This window comes from Silurus meridionalis, chromosome 15 (assembly GCF_014805685.1).
Source record: "Silurus meridionalis isolate SWU-2019-XX chromosome 15, ASM1480568v1, whole genome shotgun sequence".
NCBI lineage: Eukaryota > Metazoa > Chordata > Actinopteri > Siluriformes > Siluridae > Silurus > Silurus meridionalis.
Window position 1 is genome coordinate 2,749,129 of NC_060898.1, and position 24,633 is coordinate 2,773,761.

General features: G+C 41.7%; 1 protein-coding gene across 1 annotated transcript; it reads left to right on the forward strand.

Annotated features, from left to right (window-relative positions):
- The first annotated feature begins 718 nt into the window (after window positions 1-718).
- atp2a2b (ATPase sarcoplasmic/endoplasmic reticulum Ca2+ transporting 2b) lies at window positions 719-24,425 on the forward strand. Its single transcript, XM_046867561.1, has 20 exons — window positions 719-1,242; window positions 1,780-1,797; window positions 1,891-1,973; window positions 5,736-5,840; window positions 7,890-8,028; window positions 14,322-14,402; window positions 16,232-16,317; window positions 16,498-16,950; window positions 18,486-18,586; window positions 18,682-18,784; window positions 18,897-19,028; window positions 19,130-19,249; window positions 20,009-20,227; window positions 20,845-21,180; window positions 21,285-21,505; window positions 21,595-21,797; window positions 21,885-21,970; window positions 22,077-22,210; window positions 22,301-22,418; window positions 22,541-24,425. The coding sequence occupies exons 1-20, from the start codon at window positions 1,125-1,127 to the stop codon at window positions 22,808-22,810; spliced, it is 3,126 nt and encodes a 1,041-aa protein (XP_046723517.1). The 5' UTR covers window positions 719-1,124; the 3' UTR covers window positions 22,811-24,425.
- Window positions 24,426-24,633: the final 208 nt, after the last annotated feature.

A 24,633-nucleotide genomic window follows, 5' to 3' on the forward strand; every position in this document is an offset into this window, starting at 1 on the left:
CTTCAGATTAGCCGCGGTTCAGTCGGTCCGCCATATTGAGAAGGGCAAAAGAGTTTTATTTGGCGGAAACAATTCAGGTCATGGTATAAGATTGAAATCGTTTTGATGTTCACCTGATGAACGTTTAATCAGGATTTGATTTCTGGAAAAAAAAAAATACTGGAATGGACAATTGTAAAATTGAAGAAATGTATTTGTATAGATACCAAACAACATGCTAGTCATGGTCTATATTCTCTTATTAAGAATTACACCTGTGAAAAGTGATTCCCTACTGTCTACTGACGTATATATACAAATTCAACACAAAGTGTTGACTTTTTTAAAGTTAAAATAAATAAATATTCATTTATAAAGCTCTAGATTTCAGCGTAAGTCTATTAGACCAGCTTGAAGATCTGCCCTTTCCAACATGGTGGCGCCGTGCTCGCATTTATCCTCCATTTCTCCTTGGATGTTTGAGTAATTCTGGGATCAAGGCGTCATTTTAAAGCCTTCCCGGTTCACGTCGTTTCTTTTTTAGTTTCAACGTGTTGCACAAACATCCTATTCTACATTCCACATGGCGCCGGGACTCTTGTTGCTTCACAGGAATCAAGACGCACGAGCGTCTTATTCGTACGTCGCACGCACGACTTCCGGGTTGTTTTCAGCCAATGAGAGGAGTCCAAGACTTCCGGGTCGTGTACAGCCAATCAAAGGCTTCCACATGCGGACACAGAAGCGAAGCTCATATGCGGCTCATTCGACCAGCGGACACAGAGGCAGGGGATTGAGAGCTGCTCAGGGGTTCATGTTCTAAGCCGGGTTTTCATTATATTAAGGAATGAGCTAAAGAGATATTATTAATGACGGCCGCTCAGGATAGATTAGTTTGAAGCGCCAGACACCGGTTCGGCTCAAAACGTTATTTAGGGTTGCGGTGAAGTAACGTTAGCTTAGCATAACTCTTAGCTCGGATACACTCCCCGGCGCTGTGCTAATTCAGTCCTTAGTTATCGACTTCCTTAAGAGCTGAACGTGTTGCCTGTGCGCGTCTTTACGGAGGAACTGAAAGAACAGTAACAGCTCCCGGTGTGTGTGTGTGCGCGCGCGCAGGTCTCACACAGACCATCCCGTCCATAATGGAGAACGCTCACACTAAAACGGTGGAGGAGGTCTACAGTTATTTCAGCGTGAATGAAAGTACCGGACTGGGCCTCGATGAAGTCAAACGCCAGCGAGAGAAATGGGGACCGAACGGTGAGTAAAAACCGGCAGATCAGACCGCTTAGCGTTCCCGGCTCATTTTCCTAGCGGAGCCCGATCACGCAAATTAGCGCTGTCACGTTTCTAAGTGCACTACGTGGTGTTCCGTGCTTGTTGGGGCTGATGTGAAGGTGAATGTGCTTTAGAATGAGCGGAGCGTGTGTTATCCGGCGGTTTTGCGTTGGAAACGTTTCGAGGCCTCGCAGCGAAGCCACCGGCAACCGTTACAAATGAAATCGGATGACGTCATAACGTACTCAGAACACCCCCCCAAGCCGGTGTCTGTTCAACACCGCGGTGTCTGTTCAACACCGCGGTGTCAAGCAGTGTTTTCAATTCGCAATGCTGCCTTCATTAAATCTCGCGTTGTTTAAAAAAAGGCACATTTGACCATATTTTGTGCTTTAAGTTACTAAATAACAATTTGAACATATATTCAATTGCTAAAATGTTAGAATGGGTTATTTTTATGCCTCTTAACCTCTTTCTTTATTCTTTTGTATGTGGTGGCAATTCCTGCTGGTTCTACAGAGCTGCCTGCAGAAGAAGGTAACTTTTGTTTTCTTTCCACACTTTCTCTTCATATGCATATCTGCACCCATTCCGCTGTCTATTCATATGCGTTTCCCTTTTGTTTCCCAGGCAAGTCGTTGTGGGTGCTGGTGATCGAGCAGTTCGAGGATCTCCTTGTCAGGATTCTTCTTCTGGCAGCGTGTATATCGTTTGTAAGTACCGTGTTGACCTCGTTGATTAAAACGCAATGGAGTCGGGGTCACGGTTGGAGTCGGAGTGGTGGGGCAGGGACAGGCGAAAAAATCTTGAAGGATATGTCGGGATTTAGTTTTTGCAATTGCTAGGTGTGAACTACATTTGTGTTGCTTGTAAAACATTTGTGTTGCTTTTAAAACACTTCAGGGGTGTGCTGTTAGGAAAATCAGCAACAGTGTGTTTCGATGCGGCCCCCTTGGTGCCAACCTAAATTATTTTTCTTTTTTGTTTGTTTCTCTCTAAGTTTATTTTTGCTTCGAGAATGTTGATTGAGAAGTATAGAGAAGATCAGAAGGAGTGTGTTTGTGGATTTAGAGAAAGTGTTTGACAGGGTGTAGAGAGGAGTTGTGGTATCGTATGAGGAAGTCCAGACAGCAGTGATGTGTGCAGTAGGAACACCAGACTGGTTCAAGGTGGAACTGCATCAAGGATCGGCTCGAAGTCCTTTCCTGTTTGCAGTGATGTGGACAGGATGATGGACAAGGTCAGACAGGAGTCTCCATGGACTACGATGTTTGTGGATGATATTGTGATTTGTGGTGAGAGTAGGGAGCAGGTGGAGGTATGCACTGGAGAGAGAAGAGGAATGAAAGTTAGTAGGGGTAAGTCAGAGTACATGTGTGTGAATGAGAGGGAGGGCAGTGGAGGGGTGCGTTTGCAGGGAGGAGTTCAACAGTGGGGTCAACAGTGTAAAGTAATGGAGAGTGTGTTGGAGAAGTGAAGGCAAGAGTGCAGGCAGGGTGGAGTGAGTGGAGAAGAGTGATAGCAGGAGTGATTTGTGATAGAAGAGTATCTGCAAGAGTGAAAGGGAAAGTTTATAGGACTTTGGTGAGACCTGAGATGTTATATGATTTAGAGACAGTGGCATTGAGTAAAAGACAGGAGGTGGAGCTGGAGGTAGCAGAGCTGAAGATGTTGGGAGTGACGAGGATGGACAGGATTAGAAATGAGTTTATTAGAGGAAAATTGCATTGAGATAGTATGGACATGTGCAGAGGAGGGACATGGGGTATATCAGTAGGAGAATGCTGAGGATGGAGCCACCAGGAAGTAGGAAAAGAGGAAGACCAAGGAGGAGGTTTATGGATGTGGTGAAGGAAGACATGCAGGTAGTTGGTTTGAAAGCGGTAGATGTAGAGGACAGGGGGTATGGAGACGGACGATCCGCTGTGACCCCAGCCGGGGGAAAAAAAAGACGACATCTCTAAGTTTCTCTTATGCAAAAATATTTGCGCATTACATTTTAATTACTGATTTATAGTTTTAGTTGGTGACGTAGAAACAAATATGATACAAATCTCTTTTATTACTAATGATGTACCCACTATAAACTGTTGTTCTTACACCAGCTTATTACATGTTTCTTAACCCTCCCCTCTTGCTAGGAGTTAATAAATACAGCACATCATGTTACCGAGTAAGCGCAAAGTCCGCTGTCCTAAAGATTTTCCCATGTCAGGGAACGGTTTTTCCAATCTCTTGCATAAACGTTACAATGAATTTCACCTGAGAATCATACAACAAACTAGCATGTTCAAGTATATGTGATATTCCTCGCTACTATAGAAATGCACGTTTGTGCGCTTTTATGTAGAAGATAAAACGAGCATTACAGAAGTAATGCAGTTGTTTAGAATGAATCTCCTGACCAATCAGAAATTGAGCTATACTGTGTTTAATGGACAAGCAAAGTAATAATGTGTTTATTTGTTAAGATGCTAAGTGATGAAGAGTCATGTGTCACAGTGTTAATGCAGACGCTTCAGCTATGGTAAGTCACGTTGTTCAGGACGACGAGCATGGTGTGTTTAACAGGGCTTGTACAGCTGTGAACAGCGTGGCTGGTTACAATCCCGTTCCTGTGTGTGTGTGTGTGTGACCTCGGTAACCTTACACTACCAGTTTCCTGTTGCGACCGCATTATCACTAAGAATGCTTTGAGCAGACAAGGACGTCAGATAGTCAGCAGGAGTGAGAGTGTAGCGTTTACCCTAGTAACCTTTCAGTCATCCCTTATTGGCCGGATCGTCGTTCCAGAGCGCGCGAGCTGATGACAGCCTGGAATCCGAGCTGTAAATCAGTAGCACAGTCTTCCTGGCTCACTCATACTCTAGTGTTCCTTTCCCACTAGGTGCCTCGAGAGATTTTGCGTCACACGTTCAGCACTATCACTACCCGATTACTAAAGGGTGCAAGACTGCAGTCCTCTTCAGAGCTCGGTTGGTCTTTAAAAAAAAAAAAAAAAAATCCTGAATCGACACGTTGACGTGATGCCCAGGACGAGATCATTGCTTGGTCACAAAATCGTTCATGAAAGCACTTATTAAAATGCAAACCATTTCCAGTAAACTCGCACAATCCCGCATAAATTAAGATGCTGCATTTATTAATTGTTTGCTGCTAATGGTGGATAATTAGTCCACCGATAATTAATGTTCATCAGGAGTAAAATCGCCTAAAAACAGACGTGTAAATGCCAGCGTTAACGAGGCGCTAATCGTTACGGTGTTAAAGGCGCAACCTTAATTATTTAATGAATAACGTGCCTTTTATTGAGCAGAGTCAATTTAATGATTTATTAACGCCAATCGGGATCGCATTAGATTGCATGTTTTTGTTTTTTTATATTTGTATAAATATTGCATGATTAATAAAGTTAATAGCTAAATTCAGCATGTAGCTTAGCTGGTGGTCTGAAGCATCTACGACTTGTTTGTGGTCCATGACAAGCATGTTTTGAAATTCCTCTAAAGGAAATAAAAAACGCTTTGCCTGGAAAGTTGAAAAAGGTTCTATTTTAATGCTCGGCTTGTCGTGCGCGAGAATAAATTTATGCATCCAGGAAATAGCCTCTGCTGTTTCTCAGCAACCGGCCCAGGATGTTGGTGTTTTGGGGCGTTTGATCTGCCTGTGTATGTTTGTGTGCTGTGATCATGGTTCGTCGGTTAAATTCGAGCCTCTGTGGTGCAGGTAGATTTTACGAAACATACCACCTCTATTTTAACGAGTCATCGCGTAGGAAGTTATTACGGAGAGTGGAGGTGGATGATTAGGCTTGAGCTGCTTCACCGGATCTCCAAAAAACGCCCATCTGTTTCCAGTCCCGTATGCATAATGAGCTGTAGCATCTAGATACGTTGAAATTCTGCAGAGAGGCGATGATAACCGAGCACTGAATTCTGCCAGAAGATGCATGATGTCATCAAATTGTGTTAATATTCTCTCAGGGAAAAAAAATACACACCCTGATTGATTCACTTCTGAATTTGGAATTACAATTGAATTTCACCAGCATTTATGGGCCTCACGGTAAATTGTGGTGCAGCTGAGGATCGACGTGTCTTCAAGCCATACGCGGCATGTTCGCTTCTAACAGCGAGTTGGATCTTTTTGCCGCAGATTGCGTTTACAGATTGTGTCCACATAAAAAAAAAAATCTCCTCAGCTTCTTGCTATCTATTTCATTCTAAATATTCTAAGCAGGACAGTTTGCTTCTTCAAAAATATACCACCGGTTTCACTTCACTTCTCCACTTGGAAACGGATCCAAACCACCTCGTCAAAAACCAGTTGTTTCGCTCCTGTGTGTGTTTGATGGGTTCTTACCTGCCCAAAGAAACACCGAGGAATTAAGCACCTCAAAAAGAAAAGAAAGTAAAAGCCACAGTGATGCTTTATTATTTGACACTTATCCAAGTATTCTTCCTTTTTCTCTTTAGGCACTGGCCTGGTTCGAAGAGGGTGAAGAAACCATCACGGCTTTTGTGGAGCCTTTTGTAATATTGTTAATTCTTATAGCCAATGCCATCGTCGGTGTTTGGCAGGTAAGTTCACCTTTTTTTTTTTTTGCACTTAATAATTGTGGCATATTGAAAATACAGCAAATGCGATGCCATAGGGATTATAAGCATGATTGGGTCAGATATAGTAAAATTATTGATTGTGGCTTGGATTTGGGTTTTTGCGTTTCATAAAACAGCATATTTTCAATTGCGGTTAAAGCCAGACACTCGGATTATATACAGGAGGCGTTAAGGATTGTTCGATTTGCTTTTGTTAGCTTTAAAAATTTTGATGCCACAAAAATCCCTGTGAATTCACTGTTATAAATGATACCAAATATCAGGACCAGCATGTTATAAACCGTAAATTTGCAGATTCGACAAATCACCAGACTCAATACACAGCTTTTATAATTATTTTTTAAACTGCTGTTCTTTTTTGATTAAACAAAAGATTTTTGGTTTTGCTTCACCCCTGTGAACAATTGAGTGGCATAGACATCATCTTTGCTACGCAGTGAATGTAGTGAGCCTGCTTTTGTTTGTCGGTTCCTTTTTTCTTCAATGAGATTGCCCTTGTTGTGAAATGAAAGCACATGGTGATCTCGTTTCTGCTCGTCTTAAGATAGCCCAGCCTTCCCAGCGTAGCGCCGAGGGCTTTTCTTTTCTTTCCCTTTCCACTACCTTTTAATTGCCATGAAACCAGTGTCCCAGTTTCAGTGGTTTTATTTTGGTCACTGGGCTCATGCGAGAAACTTAACCCTGTGAATTGCAATGTGGCAGTGAGAAAACGATGTGCCGTAGCTCAGAGCGTTCGTTCTTTTTCATACACCAATGAGATTCTTGGGAGGGTTTTGTTTTTGGCTATGCAAATTTTTTTTCTTTCCATTCCTCTTCCTCATGCTATCAATAAACAATGCAGCAATTGAGCAGTTTCATGGGTGCTAAAGCGACAAATCCGATCCATTGTCTCAAGTGATTCTTTTTGGATCTTACCTTTGGAACAAGCAGCTTTTATTTAATAAATGTTAGTTAATTTTATTGTTTTGCATGTGGAACAATTGTGGTCTCGTCTGGGAAGGAGCAAATTGTACAGGCAGTTCACTATTACATTTCTCGTCGCAAAAGAAAAATTGCTGAAGAAAGACACACTACAAGTGAGGAAATAGTTGCTTGCTAGTTGGAAAGAGGTTAAAGTCTTTAAGGCGTGTTCTTGGCCCGGGGGCCACTCGTGGGATTTACCAGCTAATTATCTTCCGTCCCTCTACGGGCACGTCTTCAGTCATCAGCGTCGTCCAGGGTACACACCTGCCCCAGCGAACGCGCTGCAGTTTACACACCCATTAAACATCCAGAGTAAATAACTGAGGCGGTTTCTCAGCAACAATTCCAGGGAGCGACCACTAAGGGACAAAGTCGATATTGTTATATTTATATTTTCTATTTGCCGTATGTATTCGGAGCCCAATTTTCTGCATAGTCGCAGGATAAAGGATCCCTCAGCATAAAGCTTATGTGGTTTTAACAACATAACATTGTCTGTCGTAAACCAACTTCCTAAAGACATTCGAGAGGAACCGAGATTTGGCAAAAAAAAAAAAAAAAAAAAAAAAGGAGAAACTGGTAAAAAAAGCGGAGAGGATGACCCCCCCAATCATCCAAATAAAACCACCATGTCTTTGTACTTAAAGTTTGATTTTGAGTTGAAATCGTATCTGCATGTGCACTTTGACATTCAGAAGGAATAGTTTCTATAATTCCTTTAATTGACTGGTGCACCTCGTCCCCAGCAGTGTCTCTCACTTTACTTAAGGTTAATATATAACCATTTTTGCCGCCTTGCTTTTGTTGGCATCGATCATAAACAAGACCCAGATCTGCAATTGCGGTGGTGTAAAAGCATCTCAAAGTAATACGTAGCGAGATAAGCACTTGCTGATCCTACTCTCCATTTCATTGGCTCGGCCACCACACCCAAAACGTTTTGATCCTGAACTGTACCACATGTAACCTGTTCTTTGTTTTAATCACATGTTAACCTGTTCTTTGTCAGTGCCTGTGTGCTTATTTTGTTTTTAATTACGTTTGCAGGAGCGAAACGCAGAAAATGCCATCGAGGCCCTCAAGGAGTACGAGCCAGAGATGGGAAAAGTGTATCGACAGGACAGGAAGAGCGTGCAGAGGATCAAAGCCAGAGACATTGTTCCTGGGGATATTGTGGAAGTGGCCGGTAAGAATGTCTCATTCCGAACGTCTGTTGATATTAAACACCAGCCAGAGTGTGCGATTGCGTCGAGCAGTCTTATCACCGCAAACAGTGGTTGGCCAAGTCTTCGTTCTGCCCAAATGCTGCCTGTAATGTCTCAGAGTGATCAAGTTACCGATTGTACTTGGTTTTTTTTTTTTATCAAGCAAGGTTAGGGTGTGTGTGTGCGCGCAGGTTTTCAGAAAAGAAAACGTGCCTAAACATGCGGAAAAAAGCAAGAGAAGCTCAAAGCTCTGCGTCAACGCTTTGCATCGGCTGCTCTATTAAATGTTGCTTTGTCTAAGAAGGAAGTGAATCAACTAATCCACTGTATCTACTTTAAAACCTGATGGAGCTCACCTTTGTGTACCATCATTTTGTCTGTTCAGGTCGAATGTTTTAAGGATTGGCTACAATGACCATTACTCTGTGATGCACTGTGTTTATATTTATTCAAGTCACTGATGTACACCAGGCATAACATTATGACCAGTGATGTGAAGAACAACAATTATCTATATATATTTTTAGATCTATTTATTTATTAGGCAGCATGTGAACATTTTGTCCTCAAAGTTGACGTTTTAGAAGGGGGTGGTTTTGGGGTGGTCCGATCCAACAGATGAGCCGCTGTAGCTGAAATTTCTGAAGAAGTTCATGCTGTTGATGCTCAACAGGTCTGGACTGTTTTGGCAGCAAAAGGGGACCAACACAATATTAGACAGGTGGTCATAATGTCTGATCGATGTAAGTGATTTTTTTTTCGTGTTGGTTGATCCTGATGGTTTTCAAAAGAGTGGAGAAAGCATGAAGAGGTACAAAGTCTTCTTATAACTAAGCTATAACCGTCTAACACCAAAGGATCAGCAAGACTGATATATAGAATAGAATAAAGACTCCTCCAATATGTAATCAGGGAAGGGTAAATTCACTCTTTTTGGCTTGTTGCAATATGATGTTTATACACACACCTTCTGTACACACTATGGGATCGGTAAATATTACACCCCTGAGCTTCTTCCTTTTCTGGATCACTGTTGCATATAAAACATCTCAGCAGTGCTTGCTAATAATGCTGTCTTATAAGCAGTACAACAGAGCACATGTTTCTTCCAGGTCTCGGAGAAGGGACTGCTTAGCACCCATCCGATTTAGTGAAAAAGGCTACGTGCTCCGCAAGCTTAAAGAAGAACCGAGGAGATGCACTGGCTCTTTTAAATGACCCCGTCTCTCGCTTACTCAGCCTCCCCCTGTGCAGATTGGCCACCTTCTCCCTGCGTCATCGTCGCCTGCTTGGTGTGTTTGTCCGCAGTGAGAAGGAGACACCGAGGCGAGATTTGAGAGAGGGATTCGATTCTCAGTCAGCCGACGGGGTGTTAACCCATTCGGTTGCAGATTGAGACTAATTCAGAGGACAAAGAGGAAAAACAAAGACTGCTGGGGGTGAAAGAAGCGAAAGGGTGTGCAGCATGAGAGGAATTTTAAGTAGGGGGAACATTGAATACATTCACTGAATGGATTTGCATGAATTTGTATGTGGACATACTCGTCTGGATAAGAGTTTGTCCATCAAGCATCTCTATATGAGTCATGGTCTGGGATTAGTTCCACTGTTTATAAAATTGATTTTATATATATATTTGAGATGTTACACACCACCTGCGTCACTGATCTAGTGCTCAAGTTCTGTTTCGTCTGGCAGTTCTGCTGCAGATGATGCCATGGGATTTTTTTTTTTTATACTTTTTTTTATAAACCTGCTGTGACCTTGCAGGTTTTGCCTTATACCTGTTTGAAAGGAGAATATCAGCCCACTTTCAGATTTTCATATTCTGTTCTCTATCTCATTTTGTGCCATGTACTAGTGCAGAAAAGAATTAGCCATGACATGGCTCTCCTCCAACGAGCTGTCAGCCCCCTCAGCACACTCCACTAAAACCACGGCATGAATGTCATCTCTGAATAGCTGAAGAGAGGAACGGCATCATTTTTTTTTTTTTTAAACCTATCCCTCCTACTCTAATGAAATGAGTCATCGGCTAAAGATCGAACCGCATCTTATGTTTCTCATACTCTTTGCTGGAGGCATGTCCTTGGAAGGCGACGATGAAAAGCAAGCCCATCAGACCCCTCCCCAACGTGTGCTTTCCGAGCCTCCCACAGAGCTATACTTCTCCGCTGCCTCTCACGCGCCCGCTAGCTGTTGCCGTGTAACGCGACACCGGTGCCGTTAGCTCGGGTTGCGCACACCTGATCCACTGTTTGGCCTGAGAAGTGTTTCTGTCTCCTGTCTGGTGTACGCCATCTGCAAGGCAGCAGCACTGTACATCTCATCCTTAGATAGTACTCTAACATCCATCCATTTTAATAGATGTCCTAGATCAGTAGCTTAGTTTTCAAGACGTTTTAAAAATGAACCTCAATGATGGCTTGAGTTATGTGTGAATTGCATCATAAGGAAAATGAGTCATGCCAGGAGAGTTTACACAATGCGTGTATATGAGGGCCGTTGTATTGCATTGCATATGTAATCTGCATTTACCTTCTTTTTTTTTTTCTCGTCCCTGACCTTGAAGGGGGTATGTTGGTGGGACGGCATGAGAACTGCCAGTTTGACTGATCAACTGCGTTACAACAACGATCTTAAATACCTGTATTTATCCCCAGCTGTAAATACTGGCATTTGGATACCAAACATGAAGATGTTGAGCACATTGCAAAATCTGTAACTGGGAAGGAGAGTGCTGATGAATAATATTTAATGGAATGGAATTCAGTTTGTCATGGCAACAAAATAGAATTGTGCCTCAGAATTTGGCTTAAATTCAGTTTGCAGTGCGCGATAAAATATTAAGAGATTAATCATAATTTACTGTAAATTAAGAAAAGCTGAGCCAAGTGGAATTCTTTAAAATGAGAGGGGAAAAGGGAACCTATAAATTGGTCTGATTGTAAGTCATGGTTGAGGAATTCTCGAAATCCAGGTGTAAGAACTTTTCCCCATCAGTTATGCCATTACAGTACGGTAAGTGCTGACAAACAAGACGAATGAACAAAGTCCAGTAAGAAAAGCACAACACAAACACAGCCAGGAACTCTCCATTTTCCTGAGAATTTGTTTTAAGAGTTCTTGAACTTTGGAAAATGGGCGTCGGAGCTCTTAGTGCAGCGATACATCGCTTTTGGACTCTGGAGGGAATTGTACAGACGAGTCCCCACCGAGCCAGAAGGAAGTGTCAGTGCGTGGTGTCACATCACTGATGCCTGTAACTGAGGAATTAGTGACCTTTAAAAAGGGTACAGGATGTGCTGGGATTATGAAAATACTGACCACTTGCTAAATGTTTCAGCTCGGTCAGAGTCTGCGAGAAAAAGAACTCGTGAACCCCTTAGCGTATGCACGATGCTCGTATTTTCACAAAGACGTCGTCCTCATAAGCTGAAAACCCCTGAAATAGAACATGGGCACACCGTTTAGAGGTCGACTGATTAATCGTGCAGTTTGATCTATGCCGATAGTTTTTCCAGCTCCTGGACCACTGTCATTGAGAGCAACCTCTAGAGGCGAATTACTGTTTTAACACGCGAGGCGGCGCGCTGCACAGCGAGCACTATTTTAAATATATTAATTAGTTCGTTTTATTTTTCTACATGATAAAATGTCGTTATCATTCAACCTCTAATGCTGTTGTATGACAATATTCAATGGAGCTTGTCCTGTTACCGTAAAACCACAGACACTTTAGTTTCGAAGACTTTCCCATGGCAGAAAACCTCAAGCTTTAACTCTGACACTGGAGACTCCTTCCAAAAATGCTGTTAGCAATGCTAATGATTTGTTAGACTATCCATATAAAACGATTTGCTTTAAATAAATTTTATAACTAATAATAAATAACAACATTTTTATATATATATATATATAATATATCTATATCTATCTCTACGAAGTGCACATCACAACCCCGTTGCTGAGACGGTGCACTCAGCGGCATGCAACTCTGACTAATCTTAGGAGGTAATTAGCCAAACAGATGGCGACTCTCCTCTCTCTAAGCAGGATGGGGGTGGTCTTCAGTTAGACCTCTCTGGCTGGTTTCTAGCCACAGTGGCTGAATTGGACCTGGAGGATGTGTTCACTTAATTAGCTTGAGTGCGGGGTGAGCCTTTATGGTTCTCTCGTGTCTAAGAGAAAGGGAAATCGTCAGAGCCATTGATAACTTTTGATAATTTTATTGATTTCTATTGATTTGAACTGTGAACAGTAACGAAGACAAAAGACACCTTTTGTAATAGAGCTTTGACTCGCTGGGTAACTTTTAGAACGGTTGTTTTTTTGGAAGCGCTCATTCTAAGAACACCAATCCAGTTCCTCAGTTAGTGTCTTAAATTTAAAACTAATTTACATAAAGCCCGGTACAAACAAATCGACTTTGGTCGACGCAATCGCAGAACGTACACGCACGGTTTGGTGTTTCAGATGCGCCCGCCTAATAATCGGCCTATTTTTTTTTTTAGCATAATCGGACGCCTTTGGCACCAAGTAGGTAAAAGTTGACTGCGAGGCAGACTTTGGTGTGTGGTGACTTTTTGACATTTCTTTGACCATATAGAGACCTGAAAACGTCCTAATATTCATTTTCTGTGCATTTTATCCAGGAAATTCTTTGTATTATTGTATTTTTTGAGTCTATATCTAATTACATACTAAATTAATCGGACTTCAGTTCTCTACGCTCCAACGCTGACATTCATTCTGAAGAGGAAATTGCATTTAGTTCGCAAGGTCTTCGCAAGGGGAACACACACACACACACAACACACACGGTGGCATCGTATGTGTTTTCCTCAGACCACTACACACAAATAAAAGAAGACTATTCACATTTGGTTTTTCCATATGAGTGCTTAAGCTTGCCCCTGCCCCTGCCATGCTTTACTGATGCCCCAGCCATGCTGTTCTGATTTGGCACACCTTATTTAGCTTATGGGCTATTTTCAGGTTTTTGAGCTGTTTCATAACCCACATTAAACCGCAATAAACATCACTTCCCAAAAGCTTATTGGTTCAGTCAGTGTTAACTGGAAGATCAACGTTACTTAGACTCTTTAATTCTACGTTGTTTCATTCTGTCTCTAAACCGATCTGAAATGAGCTTTAATTCAAGGAGAGTGTTTTCTCCTTGTCTACCTTAAGTAGGTCACCCTACTGTTTGACCTTTTTTTTTTTTTTCTCACCATGAGCTTTAAATCGGGTACACGTTCCACATTTTGTTCGTTTGGTTTGGTTCAGGATCTCAAGAAAAAGTAGTGTGTGATATTTATAGCAATCCTGGAATCAGTCATGAGTAAATGCCCTCATGAGTTTGTCTGGACAAGCTTCAGTTCTGATCCTTCTCAGACTATTGTTCAAGATTGGCCTGAAACCAGCTCATTGAAACATTCTTCACATAAACCTACCGTTTATTCATTCTAAGGTGATGGTTTAAGTGAACGCTCTTCCGTGTGACTAATAAATGTCAGTCCGCCGTGTTGATTTAACGGTTTGTTTATAAAAGAATTAAATGTTTACGTTATCTCTCTCTCTCAACCCCCCCATTTATAACTAGTATCCACCCCCCTCCCATTTTGTGGAAAGAATGAGCCACTAGCTATTTTTAGCATTTGCCTGAGAACCCTGGCCCATCTTTAAACTTTTTCTTAACTTTTTCTCGCAGCTCTTTTTGGCAAAGACTTCAGAAATCTGAGAACTTTTCCCCGATCCCGGTTCCATTCATCTTTAACGGGTTCACACCAAGAACATTGGAATGATCCAGGGCTCCGAATTGACCAGATTTATTTTACATTTGCTCATCGTCAAATCAGATCAACTTCGCTTTTGTTCACATGGTTAAAGCTACACTTTAGGGAACTTGCATCAGTCCACAATATGGACAAGTTGTTTTCTTTCAATAATCTTAAAACCCTGAATGTAGTTCTTTGACCCTAGTTTGAGCTTAATTCTTTGATCTTAATCTTGTGGTACTGTTCCTAATGTTCCCATGTTACAAGTTCTGTGAGTGCCTGCTAGGCTTCTGAAGGCCCTTAGTCGTCATTAAGAGTTCTGTCTGGAGACATGCATCCTTTTAAATGCTAGGGATAAAGTTATGATGATATGGTTTGTTTAAAGACAAGGATTTCGTGTTGCTTCAACCAAGAAGATACGAATGTACATGTTTTCAACAGCGATCTATCCTTTGTGCTCATCTCTGACCTCCTGTTTTCTGTTTCCTCTCTAGTGGGTGACAAAGTTCCTGCAGATATCCGCCTCACTTCTATCAAATCCACTACGCTGCGAGTGGACCAGTCCATTCTGACAGGTACGACATGTTCATTGATACAGCTTTCAAAATGTATCACCAAAAAAATCAAATGTTTTCCGAGCATCAAAATGAAAGACCTCATATAACAAAGATGCTATTGCTATTAGCATGAGCATAACCAGAACCAACGATGCTGACAGGGCATTAAAATAACAATAAATAACAACAAATAAAATGAATTAAATTCATTTATGCAGTGTACGTGCATATGTAAAAAGATGCGATATTTATGTGGTATTCTTTTTTTTTTCTCCGGCTGTTTTAGTACAAACTCCAGGGTGCGCAAATGTAGATCTAAAACCTGTTCAAGCTGCTAGAGTTGAATGTTGAGGACTGGTATCAGTGATTGGAGGAAAAATAAACAACTGCCCTGTAGTGTGGAAGACGAAAAGATCGTACAGTTTTCCTCCCAGGATTCTGACCTTAATGGGTGGTCAGTGATGTCTGTATCTCTGAAAAGGAAAAATTGAGTGAGAGGGAGGAAACCTTTTAGTAGGGTTTAATTTTGCTCCACTACCTTACTTGGTAAAGATTTCAGCAGTCTAGGGTGATCTCAGTGGTTAAGGTGTTGCACTTCTGTTTGGAGAGTTCAAATCCTTTAACTCCGTAAACATGCTCAGTTGTATAATTGAGGTCAATGTAAAATACTTTGGATTAGAGGTCGACCGATAGTGGGCATTAACGATAGTTAGGTTGGATTGCGCTTGCCAATGACCAATGAATCAAAAGTTTTTAAAATGAATACTGAACCTTGATGCTGAATAAAAAAAATAAAAATTAATAAAGCAACCAAACTTTATTATTAAAATAAAATAATAAATATATATGAATATATTGATTATATTAATAAATGTTGTGGTAAATAAGATATTCATTTAAAATTGAATCACAAAGTAACACTCTAAATAAATAAAATAACAGTTGCATCCAAATCTAATTAAACAAACAGCATGTGATGTCAGTGCTTCGCCTCTAGAGGCCACCCTTATACAGTATAACACAACCCGAAAAAACTATTGTTATGGATTTTTGCAGATGGCGAATAGTTTCTGCAACTATCAGGTGCTGATTAATCAGCAAAACCGATGAACCGTTGACCTATACTCTGGATGATGGTGTCTGCCAAATGCCATAAATGTAAAATGACTTTTTCTTTTAAATCTGAAAGTGGACATACAGGTTTAAAACACCCCTAATGATGAGCATTTTAGTAAAAACAGACTTTGTTGACTGTAAATGCAGTAAAAGATCATTTGTGTGGTCCTCTGGGGGGAAAACCTTTAGAAAACTGCAAGCATGTATCTCATAGCAATCTAAGGCGTGATTACTGCCAAGAGTGGAAAAGGAGAAGATTGGGTTCTTTTTGTTTGTTTTTTTTAAGATTCATTCTGCCTGCAGCACAGGAACCTCGCGGATGTTTTGACGGCTGAGATCTGATTGTAAACCGGCCCGATAGTCACTAGGCTTAAGCGCATTACTATTCAACAGTCCAATCAAAGCGCAACGTTCGCTGTTTTAGGAAACGCACATGGTTTCAGACATCTTCAGGCGACTGACTGCTTTTGCTATTTAGTTTTTTTAACTCGGCTCCATATTTTTCTTTTTTTTTGTCCATATCTCGTGCCATAGAAACATCTGACCGGTTCTGCCTTAGACTTTGCAGTCATATACCAACTTTTGAGAAAACATTACATTAAATTTGGTGTTACCTGCAGGAAGCCTGAAAAGGTGCTGCTGTTGGATATAAAGTAACTGACGAAATCAGCAGAAGCTTAAACAAGTTGCACTTTCACCATGTTGGTTTCTGATTGTCTGTTTTCCTGTAGGAGAGTCTGTATCAGTGATTAAACACACAGATCCAGTGCCTGATCCGCGGGCTGTAAACCAGGACAAGAAGAACATGCTGTTCTCCGTAAGTTTCTGTTAGAAACATGATTCCTTCTCTTACAGGATGTCTAATCTCATCTATTTTGAGAACTCCTGTTTTTTTTTTTTTTTGGAGAATCTTGTCATAATTAATATTTAAAAGTGTTAAAAAGGCAGATTTAGTTTTTGTTTGCCTCTAATTGATTTCTGTGCTATGGTTCGTCAGGGCACAAACATCGCCGCCGGGAAGGCCGTGGGCGTCGTGGTGGCCACGGGCGTGAACACTGAAATCGGCAAGATCCGCGACGAGATGGCTTCCACCGAGCAAGAGCGGACGCCGCTGCAGCAAAAGCTGGACGAGTTCGGAGAGCAGCTTTCCAAAGTCATCTCTCTCATCTGTGTCGCCGTGTGGATCATCAACATCGGCCACTTTAACGACCCCGTGCACGGTGGCTCTTGGATCCGTGGCGCCGTCTACTACTTTAAGATCGCCGTGGCTCTGGCCGTAGCCGCCATACCCGAAGGGCTTCCCGCCGTCATTACTACCTGCCTCGCGCTGGGCACTCGCCGCATGGCTAAGAAGAACGCCATCGTGCGCTCGCTGCCCTCGGTAGAAACGCTGGGCTGCACTTCGGTTATCTGCTCAGACAAGACCGGCACTCTCACCACCAACCAGATGTCGTGTGCAGGGTGAGGAGCGCTCATTGGATAAAATATTTTATTGGTTTACTTTTAGAAGCAGTTCACCCAATCGAAACCTTGAGTATCTAGGTATGTGTGGCAGGTTCTGATAAGTGAAAGTCGGTGATTGATGTAAATTGATGTCTAATGTAATCGAGTGGAACGCCCACTAGATTTCCTGCTTTCACAACTTTAAACAGTCACTTCTTCATCAACTACTCTCTCCATCTTCATTAATAAAGTTCAAAAGACCAGAAAACACAAACCCCGTTAGTCTGCTGATGGAGCAGTCCATATAATGACCTCGTCTCTTATACCGACTTATTTACCTTTATGGCATTTGCCAATTATCCCATTCATACAACTTGCTCAAGGGCCTGGCTTTGTGGTGTGGGATTTGAACTCATGGCCTTCTGATCAGAGTTTCAACATCTTAAGGCTCTAAGTTACTGATCGGGGGGGAGGGGTTCAAGCCTCGGTATTGCCAAGTTGTCACTCTTGGGGCTCTTGAGCAAGGCCCCTAACCCGCTGTGCTCCAGGGTTGCTGTGACACGGCTGACCCCAGCTTTCTGACATCACAACGGTACACGAAGAAAGAATTTCACGGTTCTGTGAAGCACGTGCCATGTATAAAGCACCTTTAATTTTTCTTTTCCTTTTCTAGTTTTTTCTTTTTCACCTCTCGTTAATGCCACTCGCCACCTTCTCCCCTGGCTTTTGCTTCGTCACTACTCTTTGTATGCTCATCAGTATGCGGTCGTCAGTTACTTGCAGAGGTGTTGCGTAACCGACCTTGTGTTTTAGACCGTTTCACCGAACAGTCATGTACCTGCAGATTTCACACACGTTCCCTAAGAACAGAACAGGTTTGAATGATGTTACGACCTGCATAATAAACAAATCCAGGTCGGTGTAATGACTCATCGTGTTGCCAGATATTCCAGTACATTATATTTAAATTCATTCGAGCAGGAGAAGAGCGGCTAAAATGTTTTTGGTGTAAACACCCCCGTTGCCTTTTTCTCCAAATGTGAAAAGGTAAACTTTGAGAAACTGGTTTGTTTATCTCGTTACTTTAACCAGTTTTATTTTGTCATGTAATGTGGGTTGTTTTATGTAAGTCTGCTGGTTAAAACCACAAACCGGCGAGAAAGACGGCACACCGAGATCTTATATGGAGTTTGTTTACTCGAATCATTCACGAGGCGCCGCTTAGATTCGTCAAGCGCAGTGCCAGCTCTGTGCTTTCACTCGATCGTGTTTTCTCTCTTGCTTACTGTTTGGTTGTATCTCTAAGGGGACATTGCTGCTTGGTCCCAAGGCTCTGGTTTTCCTCACCGGAAAAATCACAGTGCCAATTTGGTTCTTATCCAGCATGCTGGGTTTTTTTTCTTCAGTATCCTTTAGTCAGTACTCACCCCTACCTGACCTCTATATAAGTTCCCTGAAGTTTTTATGTTCTCAGGATCTTTTTTTATGTACGTTAGTGTTTCTATGCGCCACCTGCTGGTTAATCGACTGCATGCATGCCCTTGTGCGTTTCAGATGTTCATCATTGACAAAGTCCAGGGAGATAACTGCTCTCTCAAAGAGTTCACCATTACTGGCTCCACATACGCTCCTGAAGGACAAGTGTAAGTCACTTTATCACTATTTTCATGTGATATTGGCTTGTTGCAAGATATTTTTATTTTCAACACTTTTTTTTTTTTTTTTTATATCTGTTCAGGTTCCATGATGGGAAACCAGTGAAATGCTCCAAGTATGATGGTCTGGTTGAGATGGCTACAATCTGTGCCCTGTGCAATGACTCCTCTCTGGACTATAACGAGGTCTGTTTCTAAAACTGTTGTTTAAACCCTTGTACATGTTCATTTGACTTCAAGACCTCAGTCTTTTCCCTCTGTGCTCATGCTATTCCTGTTTGTGGTTTCATCATCCCAGGCCAAAGGAGTGTATGAGAAGGTTGGAGAGGCAACAGAAACGGCTCTCACATGTCTGGTGGAGAAGATGAACGTGTTCGACAATGATCTCAAGTCTCTTACCAAGATTGAACGAGCCAACGCCTGCAACTCTGTAAACACACATTCTTACAGTGTGTGTGTGTGTGTGTGTGTGTGTGTGTGTGTGTGTGTTTTATAGTCAGCTAATTGCATGCTTGTGTTTTTTCGACTCAGGTTATTAAGCAGCTGATGAAGAAAGAATTCACACTGGAGTTCTCGCGGGACAGGAAGTCCATGTCCGTGTACTGCACCCCCAACAAGGCGCGCTCTGCTCTCGGCAAGATGTTTGTCAAGGTAATTTTAATTTCTTCGGAATAGGAAATATTTTTATTAAAATATTTTGTCCAGAACTGTTTATTTGGTCATTTTTAGTCCAACTTTCGATTGACTAACAAACTGAAAGGTGGTTTAAAAACTCAGATTAATGGATTATATGGCATTTAATTATGCAGTCTATTACACTAATGCCTAATATTCCTTTCGGGTTTTATCAAGAAGTCATCCAGTTTTGCTTAGGTTGCACCACTATTCTGTTTCTTTTATCATGAGGAAATAAAAAAGGTATCTGGTTAGTGTGGACATTAAGAATTCTATATTTTACTGTGTTTTTCCATGTTTTTTTTCTCCATGTTTTAAGACATGACGTTCTAGTTATAAATATATATATTTATGCCACCACCCCCAAACACTCTCAGAAATGCACCCCTGCTGTCTCCCAGTGGTTTGCTTGACCTCTATTTTTGTCTATTTTAAATAAATAAAAATGCCCACTGAGGTGCTGCTGCATTTATTACATTTATTTATTTATTTATTTATTTATTTCGTGTAATCAGTTCATCAGGTTAAACTTGTTTTTTTTTTTTTTTTAACTAGATTTTTATTATTCAATTCTAAAACTCAGAGCTATTCGTTTTACCAGGCAGGAAGACTTTAGCTTAGCTTGATCTAGGGCTATTTTATCAAGAAAAAATTTTTAGATCTAGGAGAAAAGCTTTTTTTTTTTGCATATTCTGCATTTTCTTCATGATTTTTTGTTTTTGTGTGTTTGTTAAGGGTGCACCAGAGGGAGTGATTGACAGGTGTACACACATCCGTGTGGGCAGTAATAAGGTTCCCTTGACGCCAGGCATCAAGGAGAAGATCCTGAGCGTAATTCGCGAGTATGGGACAGGACGGGACACGCTGCGTTGCCTGGCCCTTGCCACACGGGACAACCCGATCAGCAAAGAAGAGTTTCAGCTGGAGGATTCGTCTTGCTTTGTCCAGTATGAGGTCAGAAATTGTGAATCGTGAACACCGAAGCAAAAAGCTGTGCATGTGACCACACTGATTACAGTATTACAGAAACAGAAATCTGAGAAACTGGTTGTTTAAACGTTACATTCTAAAAACCCCAGTGAGTCCTGAAAATCCTCGAATTGTAGACGCAGCCCCTATGGTACCTTAGTGAATTCGTCTAGACGTTGTCACTTAAAAATTTGTTAGTGAAAATGTAGTTTAAAATGTTATTCCTAACATTCCTTAACATTCGGTCCCGCTGCGGATTTTCATGAATTTTTACAAAATCCGCACTGTGCTGTTAGGTTCCAAATGGGAACTCGTAAATTATCAGGGGTTGACTCTACTGCCATCTGCTGGTATGAGAAAATCATGTTCTCACAAACAAGTGCAGAACGTACACAGATGGTTTGGTCTGTCAGACTCGCCTGCCTAATAATCGGCCTAATTTTGCAGCACAGTTGGCCAATCGATTCAAAAATGGCCAAAATCGCCCGATTGATCGGTCGACCCTTGATTCAGCGTACAAAATTAACCGCAGAATTTTTACATTTACTCAAATATGTACTCTGACCATAATTTAAGTTTTTTTTATTTTTTAATCAATGCAGACTGATCTGACATTCGTGGGTTGTGTGGGCATGCTGGACCCTCCCAGAGCCGAGGTGGCAGCCTCCATCAGACTATGTCGCCTGGCCGGCATCCGGGTCATCATGATTACCGGTGACAACAAGGGCACGGCCGTGGCTATCTGCAGGCGCATCGGTATCTTCAAGGAAAACGATGATGTTTCACGCATGGCTTTCACAGGCCGCGAGTTTGACGACCTGTCGCTGGCGGCGCAGCGCGAAGCCGTGCTCACTGCCCGCTGTTTTGCTCGCGTCGAGCCTTCGCATAAATCCAAGATTGTGGAGTACCTCCAGTCTTATGATGAGATCACAGCCATGGTAATGGTTCTGCTTTTAATTATACCGAACATAGCCTGTTGTTAGGCATTGCTTCCTGCAGTAGATTTTTACAATTGTACACACCTGCCGTTTCTCTGCTCCAGACTGGCGATGGCGTAAACGATGCCCCTGCACTGAAGAAGGCAGAAATAGGCATTGCGATGGGCTCAGGCACGGCTGTGGCTAAGACGGCTTCTGAGATGGTACTGGCTGATGATAACTTCGCCACCATCGTTGCAGCCGTGGAGGAAGGGCGAGCCATTTACAACAACATGAAGCAATTCATCCGCTACCTCATTTCCTCCAATGTGGGAGAGGTGGTTTGGTACGAGGTCTTTTTTCAATTTTTGGTTTTTAGATAAGCGTCATGCGGTAGAAATGTTTTCGAATCGCTGTTTTTTTTCTGATTGACAGCATTTTCTTGACTGCGGCTCTGGGATTTCCCGAGGCGCTGATCCCGGTGCAGTTGCTGTGGGTTAACTTGGTGACGGACGGTCTTCCTGCTACAGCCCTTGGCTTCAACCCTCCCGATTTGGATATCATGAGTAAAGCCCCTCGCAACGCCAAGGAACCACTCATCTCCGGCTGGCTCTTTTTCCGATACCTGGCTATTGGCTGTGAGTGCATTTACTATTAGATTTAACTAGAAATAAACCAGCAGAAATTTACCAGAGAGATAACGATGTGGAATATGTGCTCTGTAGGCTACGTTGGTGCCGCCACAGTTGGAGCTGCTGCTTGGTGGTTTATTGCTGCTGAAGACGGACCAAGAGTCAACGTCTATCATCTGGTTAGCACTTTTTTTTTAGCAGATTGAAAAACACTAAAAGATTCAGCCTGTGTAGTTATTTGTGCTGTAACTAAACTTTTCTAAATTCTTCATTCTCCTTCCTCAGAGTCACTTTCTCCAGTGTGGACCGGAGAACCCAGAGTTTAAGGGCATTAACTGTGAGGTGTTTGAGTCACCTTATCCAATGACCATGGCCCTGTCTGTGCTGGTCACCATCGAGATGTGCAATGCTCTCAACAGGTCAGTACATGCTTTTCAAGCTGTTCCAATTCCTCTAGAAACTGAATTGTTTCAGGTCTGACTCGTGATGGTCTTTTTTTTTCTTTGCAGTGTGTCAGAGAACCAGTCTCTGCTGCGCATGCCCCCGTGGGAGAACGTATGGCTGCTGGGAGCCATCTGCCTCTCCATGTCCCTTCACTTTCTCATCCTCTATGTGGAGCCTCTGCCGGTATGAGCTGCACATTTACAGAGCTGAATGAATTGAAAGAAAATCATTTGCGTTTGGCGCACACGTCTTTTGTGCAGACGTCTTTTCCCGTACTGATTTCTTTCTCGTTCCTCCATCCCCAGATGATCTTCCAGATCACGCCGCTGAACGTAACCCAGTGGCTGATGGTTCTGAAGATTTCGCTGCCCGTCATCCTGCTGGATGAGGTGCTAAAGTTTGTAGCCAGGAATTACCTCGAACCCGGTAAAGATTTGGACACGCCCCCGAGAAAATCATGCTTGCTCAGCGCCTGCACCGAGGGCATCTCCTGGCCGTTCGTGGCTCTCTCACTCCCCCTGGTGCTCTGGATCTACAGCATCGACACTAACCTGGCTGAAATGTTCTGGTCCTGACTCATCTGAGCACAGAAACACAACCCACCATCACCCCAACCCCCACTTTCCTCTCACTCACTGTGTAGATAGAAAGAATGTGTGTGTGTGTATGTATATGCGTGATCGTGTGCCCAAGCACCAACGAACGTGCACGAGGAAGGCCGCGTCAACACAAACATAACAATAATATAATAAATGTAACAGATCTTTTTTTTTTTTTTTTTTTTAAACTAGCGGGTGTGGAGGGGACCACATAGAGCTGAAGTCTTTAAGTATTAATGACCATTATTATTATTGTTATTATTATTATTCCCACATCCGTGGATGTTCTGCTGGTTTGGTCTTAAAACGATAATTTTTTTGTTGTTTTGCTTACATTTTTTTTTTTTTTTTTAGTTGATCAGTTTTTAACAATTTGCATTTCAAACAAACAGAAATACTAAATTCAGTTGCTTTTTTTTTTTTGTGTCCTCCCTTTTCAGCGCATGAAGAAAAGCTCTACGATGTGTACCAAGTTTGAACACTATTTTATAGAAATCATGGGGTTTTTTTTTGGTCCGTGTTTAAAAAAAAAATTCTAATATTAAAAAAAAAAAAAAAATCTGATGTGACTTAACAAGGGGTTAAGTTTAGGCAGCCGGTTAACTTTTTCCCCCCAAAATATTTCTCCTGTAAATTTCCATAAAGCCGTAACACACACAAAGGCGAGTCATTTCCATTCTGGAGTAAGGATGCATCGATAGGGAAAAAAACTAACAAACAAAAAAAAAACATAAAGGATTCAGGTAGTTTATGAAAATGCACAAATTTGTCAAAAAATAAAAAAAGTACAAGAACAGAATCCAGTTTGAGCATCCTACACAGCTGCCTAAACATAGCCGGAGAGACTAGGAAAGCTGTTTACATTTGTTTACCGTGTCCAGTGTGAATGTTTGACTGGTTCAGAGCAGGGGGCACAGGAGTATAGGACTTTGTGGGTGGGTGGGTGTGAATGCATTGACTAAATCAGATCTCCAAATGGAAGCTGCATGTTGTGTATCCTGCATGTGGGTTTTCATTTATTTGTCTGTCTTCCCCTTTGTACAATAACCTCAGTTTTTGTTGTTTTCCTTATTAATTTTTTTTTTTTTGTAAGTAAGTAACACCTTAACTATTAAAGCCAGTTTTTCTGCACTGGGCAGAGCACAGCTACCTCAATACAGTCTGATTAGTTTTTCACCTCACTGAGCTTTTACACATCCTGTGTTTAAACCTTGTTGCTTTGAGGTGTGCCCCTCTTGGCTTGTGCAGAAAAAAAAATATATATCGAAAAATACTGTCCCGGATATTTTTTGTTTTTGTTTTAAAAATGCTTTGTTTTCCTTTTTTTGTATTTTATAATTGATTTGACTTGTATTAACTTAATTTAGAAGTGTTTGAGGTAGGGTGGGAGGGGGAAAGGGAGGCCTGGATGTAAATGTCACTATGGACGGCGTAGGAGACGTAAAGAAAAGAAAAACGCTATAGGTTTATTAATTCGTGCGTTCCGATCATCGATTTTATGATGCAAAACCAAAATGTTTCACTCTCCCTATTTTTTTTTTCTTTTCTACTTCCAGAAAATACACTCATGGACCATTTGAATTACAACAAAGTGCATGTCTCTTTATTTTACTTGCATTTTTTTCTACATGGTATATAAATATATATATGTGTATATGTAGAGTTACAGGAGAAATTATACTTGAAATAATGTACATAACAATAAGAAGTTAACGTTTGATCAGGAGAGCACAAACTGAAGAGCTGCTTGTGCTTCTGCAGGACCCTGTCAGATTGTACATAGCACATGTACTCGGTTT